At 38.8% G+C, this 25,379-nt stretch overlaps 1 protein-coding gene across 1 annotated transcript; it reads right to left on the reverse strand.

Annotated features, from left to right (window-relative positions):
- Window positions 1-4,202: 4,202 nt before the first annotated feature.
- Window positions 4,203-24,960, reverse strand: mtnr1c (melatonin receptor 1C). Its single transcript, XM_028459368.1, has 2 exons — window positions 24,431-24,960; window positions 4,203-5,811 (listed from the first exon to the last, which is right to left on the reverse strand). Exons 1-2 carry the CDS (start codon window positions 24,627-24,629, stop codon window positions 4,946-4,948), a joined length of 1,065 nt encoding a protein of 354 aa, XP_028315169.1. The 5' UTR covers window positions 24,630-24,960; the 3' UTR covers window positions 4,203-4,945.
- Between the last annotated feature and the right edge of the window lie 419 nt (window positions 24,961-25,379).

Raw genomic sequence — 25,379 nt, forward strand, 5'->3', positions numbered from 1 at the left:
GGATGGATAGATGGATATTTGTGTGTGTGCTGCCTGATGGAGCGCTGGGTTGCGAGTGTGTGTGCATGCCTGTTGCACAATCACACACATTGTTGTTGCGGTGTGTGATTGCTGCTGAGCTGTCACTGCATCATGGAGTTGCTCCGTTCCTCGGACAAAGGTCTTCTCTGCCTTTTTTTTTGCTGGCCCCACCCCATAAACACTTGTATTACCCTCGCAGGGACTATGAGAAGGATTTATTAAGGTGAAAAAGTTACTTAGTTCTGCTTTAACTGCTCCAGGAATAATCATCCATAATTCATAATCAAGGCATTTTTTGAATCACCCCATCATTATTTACTGTTCTATAAGCCTTGAGTTTTTTTGTTAGATTTAAATATACAGGGCATAATAACTTATTTATCTACTGTATTGTATAATTTTATTGGATGGCATATTTAAGTAAATGTAAAGTATTTTTTGAGTATATATGTTAAGGACGGCATGTACGTAACGTATCATGCTAGTCTCAGGCCATCGAGTGGATCAGAGCTCATCTACATCATGCTGATATCTTTGATGGCAGAAATCATTTTTAGTGGTAATCATCTCCCACAGGTTCTCCAAGACCTTTTACTGCTCACTGTCACTAATGAGAGGAATAAAATTACCAGGAGAGCACACACACAGCAGAGGTGCAAGAGCAACATCGTGGCTTTTTGCTTTGTTTGATTTGGTCGTGAATACGAAGTGACATCAAACAACTGCTACAGAGAGCACTGCAGCGCTCTGGTGTGTTACTCTAAAAATACAACAAGAATATATACCTCACGTTAAAAGATGCCAAAAACTAAACACATAAATGTATGATTTCTCAGCTAAGCATAACAGGGATAGTATCAGTCACAGTAAAACAACACATGAACTGATTGAGAAACAGGAAACACAATACCGTAGGTTTGTGTAATCAGATAAATAAAGTGGTGAGTTATGCTGGCTCTTAAAGTATTGTTGGAGCTTCTTACCTGGAGCTGTCTTTGAACATTTAGGAAAGAAAAAATGCCATCACACAGCACTGGTATTAGAGTTTTGGTGATTAGATTCAGAAATGTATTCTGAATTGTACCTGAGATTTACCATTATAGGAAAATGTTTTCTAACAAGAGATGAAAATAAAAAAAAGAGCCATGTGTATGTTACCGTAGTTTTAAAAAGATTGTGCGTGTGTGTGTGTGTGTGTGTGTACGTGCTGTTGTGTAACATTCTACAGGGCTCCATTGTCAATTCAGTTGTAGATAGTTCATAGTCCGTGTTTGTTCTGACACTTTTTGTTTCTGTGCAAAGACATGATTACAACATAATTGTGTCAATCAAAGGTATGGGGCTTCAAATGTAAAAATCTGGTGCTATTTTCACCTAACTTTACTCAGAAATCTATGTAAAACAACATATTATATGTAATTGTCAACATTATGTTAATATGTAAAAAAAAAATAGTTTAAATCTAAATGTTAAATTTATTTCTAAATGCTAAATGTGCAACATAAAGCAACACTTAATATGATGACAAAGGTTAGTGGATTCCAGTGGAGAGTGAATGGGTGTGGCTTCCCTGGTCATTTAAATATTCTCTAACTATTTAGGATCACGTTCGGTGACACATTTGGGATTTCAATTTAAATATGATATGAAATTTAAATTAAGTTAAGCATGCTTCATCATTTATTTATTTATTTATAGCATGTTTTTTTTTTTGTTTTTTTTAAACTCAAAATCTGTCGTAAATTAATGAAAATGTGCTAAATATACTGGAAGTGAGCTAAATATTAGAAATATATCGCTACAAAATTGTCACTGAATTTGTCACTCATTTTTACATTCAGTCTCCATAAATTGGACCAGCAGTACCGGTAGTTACAGGGGCAAACTTGCCGAGCACAGATTGATGTAGTTGGATTGTAGGAATATAAATTAATTTATCAATGTAATGGATGAATCGTGACACCCTTAATAAATACTGTTAGTAGAGGGAACGTCCTTAATGTCACTAGGGCATGATGGTTTACCAGTATAAATCTGGTCAATACACTCAGACTTCTTAACACTGTTTGCTGGTAAAAACTTGCAAAGTTGAAATATCAGAAAGATCCATTATTATGGGTAAATTGCTATATATATATATATATATATATATATATATAATTTTTTTCAAAACCTGCTTTAGGTAATCTGAAATTAAAAATAAAAAAAAAAATTACGTGAGGCAGCTGAGACCAGAAATAGGAAGAATGACCTGCCTGCTTATCTCTGGCTCTTTAGTACAGTTGAATAAACACAGTCATTTCCCTCAAGCCGCTGCAGCTACTCATCAACGGCTGACCTTGCGCTGGCACGTGGTCTGCAACCTCCTTCCACATCAGAGACTGTTACTTATAAGAAGCAGAATTGAACAGCTTTGTGCTGTTTGGCTGCTCTGTGACTAGAGTTAACCTGACTCTGTCAAACAGCTCCAGTCACTGTGCTGAGCCAAGACCCTTCATGGATTTACATTCCAGTTTCAGCAATGGTAACCAGCCACGGGTACCTTAATGTAGACAGGCACGTTCCAGTGAATTATAAGTAAGCTGCGTTAAAGCAGGGCGACATCATTTGGAGAATGAATGGATGCTTAAATGTGAAATTAGCATTGTTCAGAAATGTTGAGCAACACAGTGGAGTTGTGTAACATTTAACTGCATGGTAAGAATGCTTTGTATCACAAATGTGTCACAGACATCTTGGAGGCTTTCTGTGAGGTGAACAGCTCATAGTTTGTTTACTGGGTGAAAGTTATGCTGGGAGGTTGTCAGAGCTCATCTCAAGCGGGTTGACATGTGCTTAGGCTGACATGCACAACTACAAAACTATATCTGCCCTATCGTGATGTACGTCATACACCCAGGGCTTTCAACAAACAAAAAGGATTATTTACACTTCTGTTTCTCAGCTTCAACATTGCCTGAATTAGGTTTTTTTGGGGATGCTTTAAGGCTTAAGGCATTTTTTTCTCAATTGATATACAGGCAATGATAGAAAAAGCAAAAGCCAGTTGACTCAGGACTAATCCAAATTAAAAACACAAAAAGGTATTCATTTTTCTCACGGGACACACAAGCTGTTTGTTCTTTGTCCCAATTAAAACTGTAGCAAATCTTTTTGCAATGTTCCCAGTATTTGTTAAAGGGGCGGTATTATGGAAAAAAATACTTTATAATGGTTTTGCTATAGTGTTATACATTCCTTTAGCCTTATTCAGAGGCCAAAGTTAAAAAAAAGTTATGTTTCTTTCCTTCCTTGTTATTCCACATTTTGTAAAATATCAGCTCCAAATGGGCGTGTTGGATTTTCCCCGCTACCCAGCGGAAACTCCTTCTAACAATCCTGGCTCCTCCTACCCTATAAGAATGTGAACTCCTCCCTCTCAAACTACATCACAGCTAAAACAAACACTGCAGTTTAATATAAAATATGTATTATACTTTATTGTCCTATATGTAAAGCTACTGTACATACACAATAACCCCTCCCTAAGGAGCAGTGGGCAGCCACGGTGTAGGGAGCAGTTACAATCAGTTCCATTTTTGTGTATCCATTTTACCGCCTTGTTTCGCCTTTGAGATGATCTGATGTATGTGACCCAATGTGATGCAGTGGTTGGACAAAACATTGGACTATCACCTCAAATGGACTATTCCTGTAATAAGTAGTAGAGAGGTGGAGAAGAAAGCCATGTAGCAGCTCCGATGAGTGTTTGAAGCAGCTGATTCAGCTGATTGACTCCGCTGCTGCCACACACACACACACACACACACACACACACCCACACACACACACACACGCACACACACACTCTTAAACAGTGTTTGTCTGACTCACAATCACAGTAGTTGCTTAAATAGCCATGTGTTTTACTGTAATGTGCAGTTTTTTGGCTGAAAACAATAACAACAGTGTGAATAGCAACAGAAAATCACTTTGGTGATCATTGATCTTCCTTGCAAGAGCGATGCATAAAGTCTGTGTCTACAGACACGCCATACTCATGAATATGCATAGGAAGGCTCCAAAACAGCCTGTTTTTAGAACTGCTCAGAAAGTCACTTTTCAGAGGCTAAAACTCTGGAAAACAGGTGAGTTTGGGAAAATAAACCTCAAATACTATGTTGGTGGGGTTCTTAGAATAAATGGACATGGATGAAAACTTGCATAACACTGCTGCCCCTTTAAAGGGCTCTGAGAAACCTGGGTGTGAAAAAGCATCATAATGAATTATTAGGTCCACATGTTCTTTCCATGAAAAAGAGCCTGAGATGTGACTTTCTTTGTCGAACACCACCAAACGAGAGTCGGTCTTTGATAACTGATCAAGGCGTTTAATAAATGGTTCCCTTTCTATTGAATTTAGCCTTTGGTCTGACATGAAACAAACATTGAGGCATTTTCATTGATTATGCTGGGATTATGACTAAGAGCATGAAAACACAACAGTAATAAAAAATGCATTTATTCTTTCTACTCTGCTGATGTACTTGTCATTGATCTGTGCAAATCTGCAGTGAATTATTCACGTACACATGATGCACACATGCTGACACGGCGTGATCAATCCAAGTCCCTTCCAACCAAACAGATTGTTTGACGTTGATGGACACTGTGAGAGAGCGTTTACTAAAAGTTATTTTGACCATTATCCATGATCAAAATAAGTTAGGAGGGGGCTCGGCTGCCTATTTGTTCTCTTCTTTATTGTGCACTTAAATTAAAAGGCCTCCCACTGGAGAGGAAGTCACAGAGGAACACAATGATCTCCACATGAGGAAACAGTGCCTTACTGTGTCCTCTACAACGTGGCTCCATCTCTTGACATAGTAGTTTACACGTGTTATAAAGGCACTGAGTACATCAGAACAAAAAACATGTGTTCATTTTATACATCAACCTCTGCTATGTTATTGTTTGTCATACCCGGCGAAGGCTTACTTTTCAGTCCCTCTGTGGCACATCTGGAAGTTTCTATGAGGAGCAAACGTGGGATGCAAAGAGCAAGCAGAATTGTCTTGTACTCTTTGCGGAAGTTTTGGTTTAGCAGTCCATATATGATGGCGTTGAGGCAGCTGTTGAAGTACGCCATGAAGTAACTGGTGATGAAGAGCCACTCTGGTATGTTGGGCGCTACTTTTGTGGGGTTTATTGCCACAGCGAGGCCGATGAGGTTCAATGGAGCCCAGCATACCGCAAACAACACAAACACCATAAACATAGTCAGGAAGTTCCTTACATCACTGGGCTTTAGTTTGGCCCCCTGCTCCGGTTTTACCCGGTGCTTCACTTGAATAACCAGCACCCATATTCTCATGTAACAGTAGGACACCACCAGCACCGGGATCAGAAAGTGAATTATCACTACTGAGATTGTGTAATAAGAGCTGACAGTTTGTGCGAAGGTGCAAGAATAGATGCGAGGGTCGTACTGCAGCGAGCCAACAAAGAAGTTTGGCACTGTCGCGATGGCGGTGAGCAGCCAGGTGAGGCCCAGGTAGCAGCAGGTGTTCCTCAGGCTGTACAGACGGTCGTAGTGAAGGCTGTGACAGATGTAGCAGTATCGGTTGATGGCGATGGCCGTGATGTTGAAAATGGAGCCAATGACGCTGAGGCCCATGATGAAGCCGCTGAGCTGGCAGTGCAGGTTGCCCATCGTCCAGTCATTGTGGAAGATGGCAGTCAGCACCAGAGGGTACGGGTAGAGCGCCACCACCAAATCGGCCACGGACAGGCTCACCACAAAGATGTTTCCTGCAGAAACAGAAAAAAGGAAATATGGACAGGTTAAGGCTGATACACACACTTAGTCACATAAACACATCCATTCATTTATTTAACCACTATATCCTGTAGCAATCCCTGCCTATGTTGGTCACGGGGCATTTATAGAAACATAGAGAAAGACCATCACATTCATGTTTTTGAATTTGGAACAGAATCTACGCAAGGAGATGAACACTGGTTCTTTAATTCTGCGGGGTAAGGCCAACCTCCCAGCCCAGTCACATGGTTATCAGCAATTATCAGATAATTGATCAGTGATCCTGTTTATGGTACCATGATCATTCACAATTTAAAGGCTTGTAAGAAAATGCTATCGCAATTAATAACAATACTGAGACATTGCTTCGCTTTGCCTAATTTAGGTCCAAATGTATGAGCACCCCATTCATTTTATGAAATCCGGATCTGTTCTGGATTAAACTCGGTAAATTGAGGAACCAACACGACAATTAGGTTGGTTCAACAATTGGTGAATTACGAACTAAGACATGAATCTTAGATATGAACCAAGATATGAATTTTAGATATAAACCATGATGTGAACAGAGAGGGATTTTTTGAAAAATTTAAAGGAATCGTTCTTGGCGTAAGCTCTACATTTGGTTGACATTTTGTCAAAATCCGTTCAGCACTTTTGGCATAACGCTCCTTAAAGACAAACAAATAAATAATTGCTGGTGAAAAAATGACCTCTTTGGTGATAAACTTTGTAAAGAGCTATGAGCACGCTGTGCCAAAAACTTCCAATTTGGGTGCACTATAACATTCAAACATGGATTTTCGTCCAAGATGAGTCTTGTAAAACTCACTTGCTCAAACCGGCAAGCAAGCATGACGATATTTAAATCTAACAACCTAATCTCAAATCTGTATTAAGGAATAACAACAATGCTTTTTCTCTACACAAACCCACCCAAACTCCCAGTGAAGCATCGGCCCAATCCACCTCAACCTGGCCTTTTCCAGTACCTATTCCTCAGTCTTCCATGAATTAGATATAATAGTTAGGAGGAGGCTTTGAATTTACATCATTAAATAAAACATGATATTAGCCCCATTCTGTTATTATTTATGATATCTGCTTGGACAATATTAATAGGAGTATTTGTTTCCTAACTTAAAATTTACAATTGACAGAAGAACATGTGTTTTTCTTGCATGTCTGAAAGCCTTTTCCCCTCTAGGACACACAAACATGAATAAAAGAGTTCCAACATATAAAAGCTGTATTGGACTGATTATGTTCTAACAGTTTCCTGTCAGTCAGAGCAGATGCTGCCTTGAATCTGTACTTTATCGGAAGCTTTGAGTAAATTTGTTAAAGTGCAGCCGCAAAGAATGAGGAAATAAATCTAATTGCTAAGGTTTGACGTTTTATAGCATCAGAACACAAAATGATGCACGTCGTGAGGAAAAAACTGCATTACGTTTAAAGGCTGCATTTGTTATCTGGCTGTCGTAACATCATATAAGTTATATAAATGACGCTCCTAAATAAAGTGCATTCCTTCCATTTTTGTGTTAGTAATGGGAAGTTAGCAGTTCACATTTTCAATGCATACTACCCAGGAATATCCATATAAGGCTGCATTACACCCTTCATTTAAAACGTCAGTGATACATTTAGTCCCAGTTGGAAAATCTAACATCATTGTATATTTTTCCATTCTACACTAGTGACGTGTATATTATATTTCCTTCTAAATGCAAAATCTCTAGCTGTTGTGACAGGCACCAAGTCTAAACCTGTATCTGACAGCAGATTGATGTCTTCTCTGGAACATAATCTATTACTCATACACACAGAAAAGATGATTTACCTTTTTTTCTCAAATCGCTCACACAAATAATGGGAAACTAACTTGTTTGTATAAGTAATTGCTTTAGGCCCACTTTCTTTACAGGTATAATTATTGTCCAACAGCAAGGCACTCGTTAAAATGATGACAATTTAGACACTAATCTCCACAAAGGGTTCCTTTTTTGCATCCTTTTGGTGTCCTGCTTTGAGGCAATGCCTCAATATCCACATCTTTAAGCTGAAACAAGAAGGCACAAAGCTTTAGCTCATTCTGACAGCAGCTGAGACAACAGTGATGATTGGCACATATGAATAGAAGACGATTTAAAACACATGCTGGCCGTCAATCCTCAGCATTTAATTTCAGCTATAATCCCTGCAGCCCGCAGACATCAACGCTACAGCCTGTTGTTTAGCAACCAAAGTAAATTAAACTCACCTGCTTCTTTAACACCATAATGTGCATATTAACCGTTAATCGGATACGTTATGGTCACATTTGGAGGAAAATAAGATGTTGGTTTCACATTCTTTCTCTAACCTAACTGCTTATTCTACGTTACGTTCATACAGAGGCAGCACGAGCCCTTTCTGGAGCCTGCTGAGATAGAAAATAAAAGATTGCTCTTAATCTGCGTCTCACTGGGTAAATCTGTCAGAATGCATTTGTAACGCTCCCTCTATACGCTGTGTGTGTTAGTCATTGTGCAGAGGTCTGATTCCTCCGTGACATCACACAGCTTGGTATTATAGTGATGGCTGGACCGCTCGCTGCTCTTTTAGCTGGACTCGATTTAATACATACTGTCAGGAGGAAAAGATAAGACCACCAATGTGTCTTTGAGCTTGTATGTGACCATAACCAGCTCCCCCTGTAAAAAAAATACAAAACAGGGTTGACTCAAAACGCACACATACAAAAAGTTGTAATGACAGTGTGGTAAAACATACAACATCGTTTAAAAATAGGGGAGACCTGTGAGAAGACATGAGACCTGCACAGAGAGATATCAAAACAAAACGCTACCCATTTGTTGAGAACCATCATATCTCTATTGTGACTTTTGACATGGCAGGTTTGTCTGACAGTTGCATCCTTTACTCCTGACGTGAGTGCTGCCATCTTTCACCAAACATCTGTCTCCAGAACAAACAGGATGAGGAAGTTTAGAGCTCACTGCTTGTTAGGCCAGGAAACCACCCGCAGAACTAAGCCTATGACACACCAGCACCCCCAAAACCGCAGGGACTCAATAGCCTGAACCCCAGTACCAGAACCAGCTGTAATCAGTTAAATTTACATTCAAAAATTAGTCAGTGGAAAATCAGTTTTAGTCTCTTTTTAAGTCTGATTCTAATCTTCTTTTTTGTTAAATTGTTCTAGATTTTGCAAATTAATGTTTGTCATGGTAGTAAAAACTGTGTTAATTAATTTAAACTAAGAATGTTTCATATTACTCTTGATGTAATGTAATGTCCTAGGGCCGTTGAAAAAGTGTAATACATAATCGTGTTTCGAAGAAGTAGTTGTTTATTTTTTGTATATTTGACTCAGATTCCAACCATTGACTTTAACACTGGGGCTGGGGAAGCTGAGAGCTTTGTAACAAAGGCCAAAAAGTTGTAAAAGTTGAAAGAACACTTTAGCATACTGTACATTACAGGCAAGGTTGTTTATTGTACAGGGAGAACACATAAAACGACAACTGACAATTTAAATGTTCTTAAGAAACGCAACATTTTCAGGGGTTCATAGTTCATCATAGTTATTATCGTAGGTTGTTCCTGCTGTGTGTGGACATGCTGGACAGAACAATAGCATGGGCTATTGTAGTGTGTAGTACTAACGTACTACACACTACACACTCAATGAGTACTATACCGTCTACTATACTAAGTATGGTTAGGAGGATTAGGATGATGACCATTTCCATTGAATACTTCCAAGTTTCCCAAGATGCATTTCGAACCTACAACGACAAAAAACGTAAGCACACTGAAGCTAAATTCACCGTTATTTTGTCATTTTTGAAAGTTCTGAAAAAATGTTTAAATGAGAAAGTGACCAAGTAGAATATCAACATGTGGTCATTTGATCCATAAAACTCGCGGAAACACATTTCATGCCGACATTTCGGGGATTTTCGGAGACCCGCCATTGTGCTACTGACTTCTGGTTAACTTCAAAACAAGAGCCCTATTTACAGAAGCGTTAAAACTAATGGAAGACAAGACCAGATGCTTTTGTTTTGAAACAGGGATGTTTGATTATTTGCTAGTGTGCACACCGTGCATACTACAAAAATGTATACATCCGGGTATTATTTCATACTCAACCTTTTCATACTATCTGATGTGAAACCACTACATACTCATTTTGATGTCAGACTTAATTAATTAAAAAGGAAAACAATCCAGGCAGGTATTGAGTATGGTAGTACACCAGCTTGTCCGGCCGGCTAGCGTCATTATTTGTCACATTTTTACTCATCATTTGATCATGAACGAAGATTCCGTTTCATTTTTTTGTCAGTTCTCCTGTAATTTATGTTCTTGTCACAAATGTGTCCACCATTTCAAAGGTTGTTGACGAAAAGGTTTTAAGTTACAGTTGACAAAGTTTCTACCGGTTTCTTCCTGTTACAAGGGGTTTTTCCTCTACACTGTTGCTGATGCTTGCTCATGTGGAAATGTAGATTTTTTTAATCATGACTTTATTCTGTGGTGAATGCCATGAGATGACTTGTCGTATTTGGCGCTATATAAATAAAGTTGAAGTGAATAACTCCAGAACCACAAAAGGACTGAACACTCTAATCGGCCCCTTCAGCCAAGCACCAAGCAGCACACCACCCCCTTCCCTGGAAGCATACTGGCCACCTAGAACTGACAAGAATCCACTATACTCCAGTGACCCTTGGGTTCCAGTGCCTTAACCAATGGCTGAAGAGGGCCAGGCCCCACAAGCCATGCCGGACCAGTGAGTGGAACCCTGAACCCTGTGCTGTGGATAAGGGTAGACCCAAGTTCTGGCTGGTGTATTAAAATAGGGGGAGGGGGGGAAACACCATGCTCCGCCCAGCCTTTGCCTCTCCTTTATCTCAATGACTCGCACTCAAAGTGCAGAGGTGTTTTCAATTTTCATCAAAAGAAAAATGAGACGAGTAATGGCCTACAACAATGTGCGGTGAGTGAAGTGTAGTGTAAGTAGGAGACAGGCAAGTGTGTGCCAGGCCCCCGAGACAAGGAGACCCCCGGATCCAAGACACACTAATCTTTTCCTTGTGTGTATTCCAATAGACTGGGCACCCAGTGCTGACATTCTTATGGCAACATGCTTTCTCTCTGCTCCATTATTTCAAACACTTGAAGATGATAACGAGGACAAATATTCCATAGTGAGAGGATGTGGATGATGTAGCTGTAAGCGAATTGAATAAACAAACTTGAAGACAAAAACAAAAGCCTGCCAGCCTTACGACTCCCATGGTTGGGTGCACACGATAATCTCAGCGGCTTTTGATCCTCTATCAAAACCTACAGTCTATAACTCATCACTTTCAATGCTCAGAGAAAACGTGCTACACTGCGCTTTGATCGCCCGACTATATTTATTCATCTTTGGAGGAAAGGTACATTTTTAAAACCCAGTGGGAGGCCTGGTAGAGCTCAAATCCAGCTGAATGTCAGCCACACGAAACTCATTTCAAGTCCAAATCCAAATTAGATTAGACTGGACTTGGTTATGTTATCATGAATTAGGAAGAATCACCTCGCAGCAAGGGCATTAGCATTGATAAATTAGCACTGACGACTTCATGAGCTCATGTTGAGGGAGCCAGAGAGTTTTTCTTTTTTTCTTCATTTGTTTTCTGGTTTTACATTTAACAGACGTGCTGCCTTTTGGTGATGCAACCTGCTGCGAGCTGGGCCAAACACATCAGTCACCATCAAAAGCTGTCAACCATCTGACACATCAGGACTCAAGTGTGACATCATTGGAGGAATAAGCTGCATTTAACAAAGTAAAAAAAAAAATTATCAAAAAAGTCAGGAAGTTTTTGCAGGTATTTACATTTTTAGTGGTGCTGTGTATCCAATAACATTTCTGAACCTGAGAATCCAATCCTAAGCCTCTGAATATTACACAAGTTTCATTATAAAACACAGAATTACTTTTCCTTAACCTTGTTATGGCCAAAATGATTATACCCTATGAATTGATTTCAATAACCATCACTAGTGTCAATTACATGATAATCAAATCTAAAAACAATGTAAATTAGTGTTTATATTTTGATGGGAGGGAAATTAAGTGCATGGTTTATAGTGTATGCCTTGTTAGTGCTTCTGCCAACCATTAACATACTGTACTTGCCTACATTACTGACCCATTGAAATTAGCGCTGACCAGGCATTTGAGTTCTGGTGGCTGAGCGGAGCGGGACAAACACGCGCAGAGTAACCAATCAAACGATGAGTGGACCTGACGACAACAACGTGACAAGCGTAGTTCTTTTTCCCTAAACGGAGCCAGCAGACAAAAATAGCGTGTAATACGCTACGACCAGCGGTTTTAAAGCGTCTTCTTGTTGTGGTTTCAACAATATATCCAGGTCTTTTAAAACAGTGCAGAGCGCAGCTGCAAAGGTCTTGATTGTGTTGGCCGCCATGTTTGTTTTGATACTGCTTTGCGCGGGGGTATGGCGTTTTTTTTCCTGTTCGGCTCTCATTGGCTCGACCAACTCTGGGTCTCTAATCCACACATACAAATGCATCTAACCATAGATGTCCATAAATTATGTGTAACAATGTGAAATGACACAGGAAAAAGTATTGAACATATTTATTGAAATGTATTTAATACTTGGTACAGAAGCCTTTGTTGGTTATGACAGCTTCAAGACGCCTCCTGTATAGAGAAACTAGTTCATGCATTGCTCAGGAAAGATTTTGACCCATTCTTCCACACAAACTCTCTTCTATGAACTCCGATATTTAGTTTTTTCTATAGATTTTCAGTTGTATTCAAGTCAGGTGATTGGCTGTACCATTCTAGCAGCTTTATTTTATTTCTCTGAAACCAGTTTCCTTGACTGTGTGTTTGGGATCATTGCCCTTCCTTCAATTACATGAAGTTTGCTATGCTTAAAAACAGCCCCACACCATGATGTTTCCACCCCCAAACTACACCATTGGTATGGTGTAATGCGCATTGTGCAGTGCCAATCATCCTCCAAACATGGTGTGTATTATGGCATCCAAAGTGTTCAATTTTGGCCTCATCTGACCTCATTCTCCCAGTATTTCACAGGCTTGTCCAAATGTTGTGCATTCAACATGTATTTTCTCCAGCAATGGAGTCTTGCTTGGTGAGCGTGCATACAACCCATGGCGGTTTAGTGGATCACTTATTGTTTTCTATGAAACAATTGTACCTGCTAATTCCAGGTCTTTCTGAGACTCCCTACGAGTGATCTTTGGCTCTTAGACAACTGTTCTGATCATTATTTTCACTCTTCTTACAGAGATATTGTGATTGGTGTGGTTGTGGCCAAGTTTTGTTGAAATTATGTTCTTCCCACTTTCGGATTATGACCTTAACAGTGCTCACTGGAACATTCAGCAGAACGAGACACCATCTTATAATATAGGCCATCAGTTGGGGCTGAACCAGCAAAATATGAATTTGCACTGATAAGGGGCAGGATTGCTCTCTAATTACTGGTTGATTTCAGCTGGTGTCTTGGCGTTCCATGTTTTTTTTTTTTTTGCACCTCCCTTTCTTCATGTGTTCAGTATTTTTCCCCGTGTCATTTCAAATTATTACACATGGCCTAAATTATGGACATCTATGGTTTGATTTCTTTGCATGTGTGGATCGACTGGGTTGTTACCAACAGCTGGTGAAAATTTAATGTCAATAGAATCTTTTGAAATATATTTGTGAAGTTCAATACTTGTAAATACTGTAAATATAAAATGTATACATACAATAAAAAAAAAAAAAACTACACATGGACACAAAACTACAAAGCCATTACTTTAGGACCTTGGAACCCTAACAGTCTTTTTTTTTTTTACACTCATTCTATTAATTTGCTACAATATGTTCTATTCTATGTAACATGGATTCTCAAATGGTGGATCGGGACCCAAAAGTGGGTTGCAAACATGTACTGGGTGGGTTGGGAACAGCTAGTCAAAAATAAATAAATGAATAATCTCTCATGTTGGACTTATTTTTTTTACTTTGAAATAAACTTTTCTTTTGACAGGCATGCGGTGAAATACATATTGCACAGGAAAATACTAGTTTAAAAAACTAAATTTGGTTGGCAAAATGTGGGTCCTAAGGTGAGACCAGTTGAGAACCCCTGCTTTTTAATGGTCATCTAAAGGCAGAAAAGATTTTGGGGGGATAACCCTGCACAAACCCCCCCCCCCCCCCCCCCCCAAAAAAAAAACCTGTAAAACTAATAGGTTAATGAGCCCTACAACACTGTTTGCAGATCTAGTGGCTGCAGTTGTCTATTTAAAGACCTATAGGAACACTAAATTACATTTTCAAGTTAAGATGGTCCATGACTACCAAGCATGTGTTTCCCTTTGGTGGCTCAGGTGGTAGAGGGGTCATCTTCTGATCGAGAGGTTGGGGGTTTGATCCCAGTCTATACCTGTCTATGTGTCAAAGAGTCCTTGGGCAAGACACTGAACCCTAAGTTGCTCCCAATTGACCAGCACCTTGCATGGCAGCTCATTCCTATTGTGTGTGAATGGGTAAATGAGCTGATATTGTAAATCACTTAGAGACTACTTAAGTGTGGGGATAAAGCGCTGTATACATCAAGTCAATTTACCATATATTGGTGAAAGAAACACATCTGATGCAGATTAATCTGTATTGGAGTCTCATTGTCTACAATTACATTCCTATACAGCAGTCCAGTTTTCTGGTTCTACTTGTGACGGAGCAGAGACTGAGGGGACATCATGCATGATTAAAGCCTGGTAATCCTCAACATTTCCCACTCGATGGCCCATAGCCTGTGACATTGTGACACACGCATGCGCACTTTATCCCACTCTTTTCTTCCTTCCTCCATCTGCTCCCCACAATCTCTTTCCTTTCTCTGTGTTTCTCTCCGTGTTTCTCACCGTGTGTGCATTTTGTCGGAGTATTTTTAGTATAGTCAACCCCATTGGGGAATCTCTAGCACTCTAACACCCCAGTGGCAGTACCAGGCTACTCCCATGGAGGATTAAAAGGTCGGATCTTAAATGTACACGATGAAGACCAAATAAGCAAGTATAGGAACCTGCTTTGACCCAAAGGTAGACAGAAATGTCAAAAGTATTAAAGTGTTAATAAATAATAATATTAATAATAATAATAATAATACATACATACATTTTATACAGTGCTTTTTTGGGAACTCAAAGTCACTTAAGGGTTTATTCTTTCACTCCACACTTAATGGTGGTAAGCTACTATTGTAGTCACAGCTGCCCTGGGGCAGACTGAGGGAAGCGAGGCAGCCATAGTGCGCCATCGGCCCCTCCGACCACCACCAACACTCACTCACACACTTAGCAATCGGAATTGATAAGAATTTAGCAATTCCGATTCCATTATCGATACTGCTTATCGATTCGATTCCTTACCGATTCTCATTGGGTGAGGGAATTAAATAATACAAATGGATTTGTTTGCTTTAACTCTTTATTATCTTATCTTTGTCTCTTTAATTTTCCTGCAGGAATATCAGCTCTTTTTTAATCCACCAGGTATGGATTGTTTTCACTGGATAACAATATATGCAAAAGCACTTTATAAAATTCATGAATTATTGTTATTATTATTATTATTATTATTATTACAACATATGACACATTTTGGCTAAAAACATTTGAAAATATTTACAGCGCTCCTTTTGAACTTGAACAACTTGATTTAAAACTAATTCAGACATAAAACAAATAATTCTTCTGTAAAAAAAGAAAATATTAACCAAAAGTACAGCTGCACTTATTGTTATGTATTTAAACTTGAAAGCTTGAGTTTGCATTTTTATAAATGGACCTTCAGAGACGCCGTCCCGTTGTTACATGTGACGTCATCAGCTGTGTGTGCGTGTGTGCGTGCGTGCGTGCGTGTGAAAGAGCAAACTAAAGACAACGATCAGTACCAGTCGGTCTCACGTGTCGGATTACTTGTTATTAGGACATAAACTGGCGACTGGGTGTGTGTTCTTCCTGAAGTTTGTTGTTTTCGAAAGAAAAGTCAGTGTAAGAAGCACTATAGCGCGAGTGTACAGAACCCGGAAGTGAGTAGCGTAGCAACAAAGACGTTACAAACACAGCATGGAGGACAGCACAGCTGCGGGTGGAGGAGGTGGATTCTCCGCGGTGGACAGTAAACAACTATATGGTGGAATGAGCTTCACTTAGTGCTAGCATAAACACAATATACAGGACCTGGAGGAGTTTATCATCACGTATTTGCGACGTAAGAGGAACCGATAAGCAGAATTGAAATACAAGCAAACAAACAATTCCTAGGAATTGGATTACTGGGAAACGGTTCTCAGAAAGAACCAGTTTTCGATTCCCATCCCTACACATGCTACATTCATACTAGGCAATGTGGGTGAAGTGTCTTGCCAAGGACACAATGACAGATACCACTGGAGCGACTGTCCCCTACTATATACACTACATACCTGAATATACAAAATGATCAGACGTGTCTTGGTGCGTCTTTTAGAGGAAACAACGCTGGATACTTGTGAAGTAAAGCAGAAAAGTCCTGCTGCTGTGTTTAAGAAGAAAAACCAGCCTAGTCTGAATGATGTGCAATGAAGAGAGAAAAAGAGATGTTTGCAGCAGCCCATCTGACTCACTGGGTTACACACCTGAAAAAAATAGTGTCAGAGCCCAATTCTCTACCAACTGTGTTATAAATTATTGCTTTTAAAAGCCTGGAGAACAGTGTCGGACCAGGACACACATATCACTCTTTATAAAGCACATATCTTATCCCTCAATTCACTTTTTCAGATTTCTGCTCATATTTTTTGAGCTTCAAACATGCTTTCCTTTTAAAACCTTGGTGTGATAAAACATTGATACATAGTAGGCTGAGCCTATAAATAACTTGGTAAGGAACAGCAAAGAGATTGTTGACAGTCAAACAGTGGTAACATTCTTAGTCACTTAGGAAAAGACGGCTTAAAGGGAACTCAGAGAGACTTGGAGAGAAAAGATACCAGGGCTGTGTGTGTGTTTCAGCTGGATATTCAGGTGTTTCACGCTAAATCACAGGGCACCGCTGCCCAGTGGGAGACTGTCGTGCAGGGATGGACTGGCCATCTGGCATACCAGGCATTGTCCTGGTAGGCCGTCAACCAGAAGTGGGCCGGTCCGGTCAACTACTTTTGATGAGTGAGTGGAGGCAGACGTAATAAAATGGTCTAAAAGTGGCAAAAAATGTGGCAAGAAAAGAGTGTAAAGTTACTAAAATGGGCCAAAAGCTGTCAAGAGTGGCCAAAAAAATAGAGTAAGAAAAAGAGTTTTTAAATGGGCAAAATGTGGCAAACAATGGTTAAAAAAGATAAGAGACAAAATGTAGGGATATAGCAGGGGTTCTCAACTGCTCTCACCCTGGGACCCACATTTTGGCAGTCATTCAATCGTGACCCACTTTCTTTTTAGAATTCAACCAACCAAATTTAGTTTTTCAAAAATAGCTGTTGAAAACACACATATATAATCTTTTTTAAACACAAATCTATATATTTTCCTGTACAACATGCATTTCACAGGATGCCTGTCAAAAGAAAATGTTCTTTCAAAGTAAAAGACAAGTCCAACATGAGAAATATTAAGAATGTATTTATTTTTGTCCAGCTGTCCGTGACCCACCCAGTACAGATCTGCGACCCACTCTTGAGTCCCGACCCACCAGTTGAGAATCACTGGGATGTAGGAAACAAGTGGTATTTATTGGGCAAAAGTAAGCTTATTTGGATGAAAAGTGTACAAAAAAAAAATTAAAATTGGATAAAAATGTCAAGAACTTGCGAAAATGGACAAAAAATATGAAAAAAGAGATATTTTTTGCAAAAGGGAGCTAAAGTCTGAAAAAGGTGTCAAAAGGGGCAAAAATGGGACAAAGGAAGTTGCAAAATGGCCAAAGGGGTAAAGAAAAGAAAAATGAACCCCCTTTTAAAGTTTTCTGGGGGAATAATAATTAAAAGTAGGACAACGAGCCATGTGTTGAGCATCACTGACTTATCAGTTTCAACATGGTGTCGCTAATAATGTGGTGGGCTGGTCTGCACAGAAAAGGCTGAATTTTTATCCCAGTCCACCCCTGCTGTGATGTGAGTATGTTTGTCAGTCAGTCAGTGACACAAGATCTATGGGAGCTTTCAGTGTCCACGGTCCACCAGCGTGAGGTAGAGGTTTGAACAGGCCATTTACTCCGTCCCTATTGTTTTAGACAACCCAACTAGAAAATAGATAATCAAACCTTCTTTTGGGCCCTCAAACACTTTTTTTTTCAAACTGCTTTTGGCTCATGCACATGGGAATGCGCTGTTTGTTATGTAATACATTTGAAATTGTAATTAAATGCTCCTTCTTCCCCTACGTTGACTGAACTAATGCTGTTGCCTCATTCGTGTGTTCTCATTAGCAATATGCTGAGGTCACAGAGTTTGTTGGAGCATGAGGCCTTTTCTGACATTTACCCACAAAGCTGCTCTGTGTCATGGTCACGGTACACGCTGCAGTTTTTATTCCAGCTTTAAACACTAACTTGTGCTCTATGGATTCAGCCTCTGGGTAGCTCTTAAATAAAACATTAATAAAACTTAAAAAAACATCCATCACACCTTGATTTGTTGTTTTATTAAGGCAAGATTTTGAAAATCAGTGTCCTATCCTGTTTTGTGGGTACTTGTACTTTTTTATAATATATTTCTAAATCAGTTATTTTTACTTGTGCCCAAGTACATTTTAAAAGAAGTAATTTGTTACATTTCTATGTAAGGCCAATTTATTTTGTATAGCGCATTTCATACACAAGGCAATTAAAGCTGCTTTACATGATCAAAAAATCAATAAAAACATTTAAAATCAGCAATAAAAACATTAAATCAACAATAACGTGATTAGAAATCTTCCTCTCAATGATACGCAGCAGATAAAGATTAAGATTAAAGATTAAATCGGGGCTTTAATTGGCCATGTAATGTTATTACATTAATGGAATTTGTCCTCTGCATTTAACCCATCCCTGAGGAGCAGTGGGCAGCCATTTTGCGGCGCCTGGGGAGCAGTTTGGGGTTAAGGGACTTGCTCAACATCCCACAGTGACGGCCCAGGTGAGGCTTTTAAGAGTGCTTTTAACTACAAATGTTCACATTGGTGACTGACTTCTACACCCCACCATTAACTGAGTAAATTATTATTCTTTTTTTGTTTTAAAATGATGATCAACGGACTTTGTGAAACTACAAAAAAAATTAAATGACCAGACAACAATCAAATGCATCACATCATAGTCGACAGACATAATGCACAGCGCCAAGACAGCATTAAATTTAGGTTATTTTTTCACTTTTAGAGTTCATAAATGTAGCTATACTTACAGCCTGGGAGTTTTTTTTAATTGAAATCATTGGTGTTATTTTATTGTAAAAAAATAATAATTTAACCTTTTATTTTATATGTTTACTGTATGCGAGGGAACCGTGGCAAGATTTATTACCAAAAATAAATGTGGGGTGTAAAAGTAACAAGTAACTTTTCTAGTGAGTACTATTTAATTGAGATACTTTTTACTTGTACTTGAGTATTTTATGTGTAACTTACTTGTACTTGTGCTTGAGTACAATTTCAATCAAGTTCTACTTGAGTAGGATATGTCAGTACTGTTTACACCTCTACATCTCACCAGCTGCACATAATGAGTAGATCATTATAATTCTACCTAAAATGGATGGTTCCAGACATTGGAATCAGGTGTGTCACAGCACAAAGAACACCTAAATGTGTCTCTTGAGGACCACAAAGAAAAATCCCTTCTTTGTAATTTTATTTTTTATTTATTTATTCAGTTTATTTCCGACATGGTTACATTCACTTTTTTTTTTTTTTTTTTTACATTTTTTGTACATGCCGAAAAAGGAGACGAGAGAAGCAGTTTGCTTATCCGGGTCCCGTCCCCTGTTTTACCATCGCAGATTTACATGGGTTTACATGTCTCTCTGGTCAAAACATTCTTGATTTCTTCTTTTTTGTGTATTCTCATCTGTTGGCCTTGTTCCCTGCCAGACGTTGTTAGCATTCCTCCAGTTCAAGAATAGTTCCTCTTTCGAAGGTGTTTGGAAGATTCTTCCCTTTTCATCCACAATGTCACCTTGTTTTGTCTCTACATCAAGGGTAATCCAGCTGTTGTTAGTTCTATTGGCAGTGTTGTATTTTCCACTGTCTGATGATGGGATCAGATCCAACTTGTATAAACACATCACCACATCCAGTTCACAAGCAAAGTAGTATTTTAATGTAATATATCTTAGTTCATAAGCGTGTTTCTAACTGCTGTTGTTAGTTTTATTGGCAGTGTTGTATTTTCCACTGTTAGATTTAACTTGTATAAACACATTATTATATCTTAGTTCATAAGCAAGGCAGTAAGTATTCATTGTATATAAAAAAAATCGTGTTTCTAACTGCACATATGACAATAAACACTTTGAATTTAAATTTAATGTAATCCTTACTCACCCCACCACCTAGCAATTAAAATGAATAAATGACAGACCTTTTTTACTCTTGGTTTCCACATTTAATTCGGTCTCCGTAAAATAATCACAGTCTGAGTTTTGTTTCCAGTGTTTATATAGATCTGGGTCCATATCCATGATTACCATCAGTAATGTTGTTGTTTAGGTGGATCCTTCGTATTTTCCCAAGTTGTCCATCGTCTTGATAAGAACTGGTTTTCCGTCCTCTTCTTCCAGGATGTAAATCCTGCAGTTTTTTGACCACGTCTTCAAAATCTTTCCTTCTTTTTTTATTTGGCGTGCTTTCCATGCAATGCTTGCATTTTGTTTCGTCAGGTTTTCATTGATGTACACTTTCGTTCCCTTGAGTTTGTTTCGTTGCTTGATTATTTCTCCTTTGAATTTTATATTCGTGAAGGTTATTTTTACAGCTCTGGTATCATTTCTCTTTGGCAGGAGATGGCAGGAGTTGATGTTGTCAGGGTTCAGGACAATGTCCTTCGACTTCAGGAAGTCAATGACCTGTTGTTCAATCGATTTTGTTTCTTCGTCACTCCTGGGTTTTATCTTTAGGCCTGTGATGATGACATCTTTCTCTCTTTCCTTTTGTTCCAGCTGTTCAACCCTCGCGTTCAACAATTTTATCTCTTCAGCATTTCTTTCATTCTTTTCTTTCAGTACCTTTGTTTCGCTTTGTAGTCTTTCCAGTGAATTTTCCAGCGTCTTTTCCAACGACTTTATCTCGGCAGATAGGTTTTGTAGACCCTCGCGTATCATCTCCTTGACCTCTTCCAAACCCGAATTGGGTTCTGAAGGGCCTCCCTGCGGTTTTTTCACCATTTTCCTTCAGTCTTGGGCCCAGTTTTTCAGGCTGTTCAGGCTGTTCAGCTGTAGCCAGCTGTAGCCAAGGTCGTGTTATCGGAGCAAAGAAAAACACGTCTGCTCTCACCAAAGACCAGAGAATTAATAATCCTACAAACTTTGTTGCATTTATTTTTAGCTTTTCGAGATATATTTTTCTAAACCTATGACACTGCTAAAGCTTCATACACTCGAGGGACAAACTCTTCCTTGTCCTGAGTGTATGAATGCCCACAATCCAATTTAGGAAAAATACTGCAACCATAAAGTGAGATGTAAAAAAAAACTGCTGAAGCATCGCTTCAAAGCCTGTATGCTGCATTGTAATGCAAATGAATATATAGTAAAAGGTGATGTGTTGCATGAGTTAAAAGTTTGAAGTAAGATTTGAAAGAAGCTGATGAATATGGAGAGTACCAGCATGGGATGATATGATGGAGGAAAATAGGGGGAAAATAATACAAATGAAAACAATTTGTGACTTATTTTTGGTCAATTCTAAAATGTAATTGAAGTTTTTGGACAATAAAACATAGTATGCCTATGTACACTCAGGGAAAACATGCAAATATTACATTTAAAATGGTGATAACAGAACATTAAGGAAAAATCTTGTTGAAAACCATTTTTAATGTTGTTTTTTTCTTGTTTAAAACTTGAAATTTGCACTTCCAAGTCTATTTGCACAAGAAAACCAGAGGTTTTTGATAATACGACCCTGTCGCCTCACATCGATTAGCCATTTCCTGATCATTGATGCAACTGCCTGTGAAATTATTACAAAACTAAATGCAAATTAAGAGATGGGCTTCATTTAGTCAACAGAAAGCTTATCCTTATTTTCTGGATAAATGCTACTCAAAACCTTAAAAAAAAGAGAAGCAAAACCATTAACTAAAGTATTTTAAGAAAAAACTGCAGGAACAACAGAAAGTTGTAATCATAATCATATCTACAGTATATAAAACTTATGAATAATGTTAAGAGGGGCCCTGACACTTGGTGCCAATGAAGTTGTTAGGTTGATGAAAGCAGATATCCAGAATAAGTGCACAGTATCATTACTAAAGTGGTGCCAGCATCCTGTAATCACACAAGTCCAGTAGGACTCTATGGGGCACTTGACTAATGTTGCATCATTTACCAAAGAAAAATGACCTGACGCTGGCTCTGATAAATATCTTCTTCACCTCCCCTCCGCTGTCACCGCATTTCAAATCTAACAGAAGGAGTTATGAGGTTATGTTTGACATGAAACACATGAAAAAAAGACATACGAGCGATACAACAGTGTGTCTCACCTTGGCTGCCCCAGGGACACCTCTTGGCCTGTTATAAAGTGGAACGTGATTTATATGGGGGTGCAGAAACCAAGGATAAAACTAGATGGATGTGATTGAAGGTTTTTTTTTTTTTACGAAGAGTGAGGAAGCCAGATATGATGGACAAAAATGACCTCTAATTGTAGCCTGCAACAAAGCATGGGGGTTGCACGTTATGTTACGTTATGGTGTTACTCAGTGGTGTTTTCCTGCTAAAAGGGGTTTGATGTTGAATAGAAAAGTAGAAACTTGTTCATTGATTCATTGTCCCTACATCTTCACTATAGCTCAATACCAGTCATTCCTAAACTGGGCTTTGTATATTTACCTTTGGTAAATGTCATGTTGGTTACTCTGAACTCTAATCTGCATGTATAGCAATAATAACTATTCTGTTTGTGACATTTGTTCTCAACAAGTGGGAAACATGTCTGGTCTGGTGAACATATACAGTGTCTAAAATAGACTTATTTTAGAAATAAGTTGATAAATGTTTCTGTTAACCTCAAACAATGCATATTTCTACACATACTCCTGGTCGCCAATTACAGGTTCACAACCACAAATGTCAAATTCAAGGTTTGTGGGCCAAATCTGGCCCACCAGTGTTCAATCTGGACTGCAGAATGTGTTTTTACACTATTTATTTTAATTGTTTTGTTTATTACTGCACCTCATTGGTTGGAATTGTGATTCAGATCTTTTTTGAGTTTTTTTTAATTAACTAATTTATTTTAATGTATGTAAAATAACTATCTATAATGCAAGAAAGGTCTGCGTGTGTGTGTGTGTTGTGTTTTGTGAAGCAAATTTCTCTCCGACCCGGTGTTTGTTTCGACCTGAAACTTTATGAAAGGCTTGCACACATAGCCCGAGTGTGTGCATGCGTCATTTTGGACGTATTTGGCGATTTCAAAACGTTTGTTTTCATGTTTGTTTGACCGCTAATGCACAAAATATACAGAAATACACATGACTCCAAAAAACATACATTACAGAAATATAGACCAAACAAAAAAAAAAAAAACATAAAAATGAGTAAAAAAACAAAACAAAAAAAACATCAAACACATTTATCATGTGCATGTCCCATAGAAGTCAACCAGAGAAATTGCACACACTATTTTACTTTGCACCCGCAAATATACCCCTTTATAACACTACAGAGTACAGAGTATGTACACCTCTTTGTACATTCAACCTTCAATGACCATTTGGCCATAATGGACAACTCTACTTAAGCTCCCACTGTATGAATACATACTTCCGACGGGCACTGTACTAGTTGTTTTTAAATGGAAAGTCTAGTAACATATGTGGTTAAAGAAACAGTGGTTTTTTTGTTTTTTTTTGTTTTGTCTTATTCCCCATGCAAAGCGTATTTGAGTGTCCAAAAAAGTACTACACAAATTTGATTTATTATTATTATTATTATTATTATTATTATTATTATTATTATTATTATAATAATAATAATAATAATAATAATAATAATAATAATAATAATAATAATAATAATAATAATAAAAAGATGTTTCTAAACAGGCCATTAAGAAGAAGCCATGTCGTTTTTGGCCCCTGGACTAACAAAAGTCCCGCTTCAGACGTGTAGGTGTGCCTGCTCATGCACAAATAACAAATGCATTAAAAAAAAGAGTGTGTAGTTGTAATATTTATGATGAGGGTGTATACAGTATGGCTATAGTTTAACCAAAGGGCATAAACACTAGGCTACACAAAACCTTTAGTTTGTCTGATTTGCTCTATACCCAAACAATGGCTCCGTGCGACCTCTCATCATGTCTCACCTGCGTTCCTCAGCTTCTTGTTCCTGTACACGGACAGAATGACGAGCACATTTCCCAAGATGTCCACCACGATGGTGAAGATCAGCACGCTGGCCAGCGCAGTGGACACTCCGGGAGAAGAAGCGCTCAGTGGCACCTCTTCGCTCTCATTCCTCAAACAGCACGACCCGTTCACATCTCCAAACACCTCCAGATCCATCTCCAACTTAGACTGCTGCTCCCATGATGAGGATACTCCACTAACAAATCCACGGCTCTAATGTTACACTAAACCTTTCAGTAGTAAACACTCCTGAACTTCTTGGAACACAAAAAGTCGCTCCTCTGAGGAGCGAGGACATGACGCGCACGGATCTTATGTCCTTTACGCACGAGGGTTAGAGGTAAAACTGTGTGTTTTTGAGGAGGCAGATGTGTTAAAAGCTCGCATTTCCTTCGTGCAGTCTTCATCAGCCCCCACGGATCCTGCCGTGCGTCGCTCCATTGTGACAGGAGAGGAGAGGAGAGCTCAGTCTGCGAGGCGTGTGAGCGATGTCCTGTGCGTAATGGACACGCGAGCATGCGAGGCTCACCAGGGCTTTACGGGGTCCCGTGCATGATTTTATCAAATCACAACGCTTTTTGTGGTCCTACAGTTTGCTTTTAAACAAAAAACAAAAAAAAAAAAATTGAAGCTGTTGATTTTTTTTTTTTTTTTTTTAAGATTCTACCTCAAAACTATAAATAACCTTTGCGTGCTGGGACCAACTCACTGTTCCAGACTCGTTGAATTACTAATGATCAAACTGAACGTGGAGACGTGGAGGATCATGGGAAAGGCTTCTTGCTTTTTGTGAACACTTGTGCATTAGGTGTATTTTTTATTGAACTTGTTCCAGCATCTGATTGAACTCAAATGCAGTGAAGAGACGCAGCTCCGCATGAGAATGGCGCCTTCATGTGTCCAATT

Source organism: Gouania willdenowi, chromosome 10 (genome assembly GCF_900634775.1).
Source record: "Gouania willdenowi chromosome 10, fGouWil2.1, whole genome shotgun sequence".
Classification (NCBI taxonomy): domain Eukaryota; kingdom Metazoa; phylum Chordata; class Actinopteri; order Blenniiformes; family Gobiesocidae; genus Gouania; species Gouania willdenowi.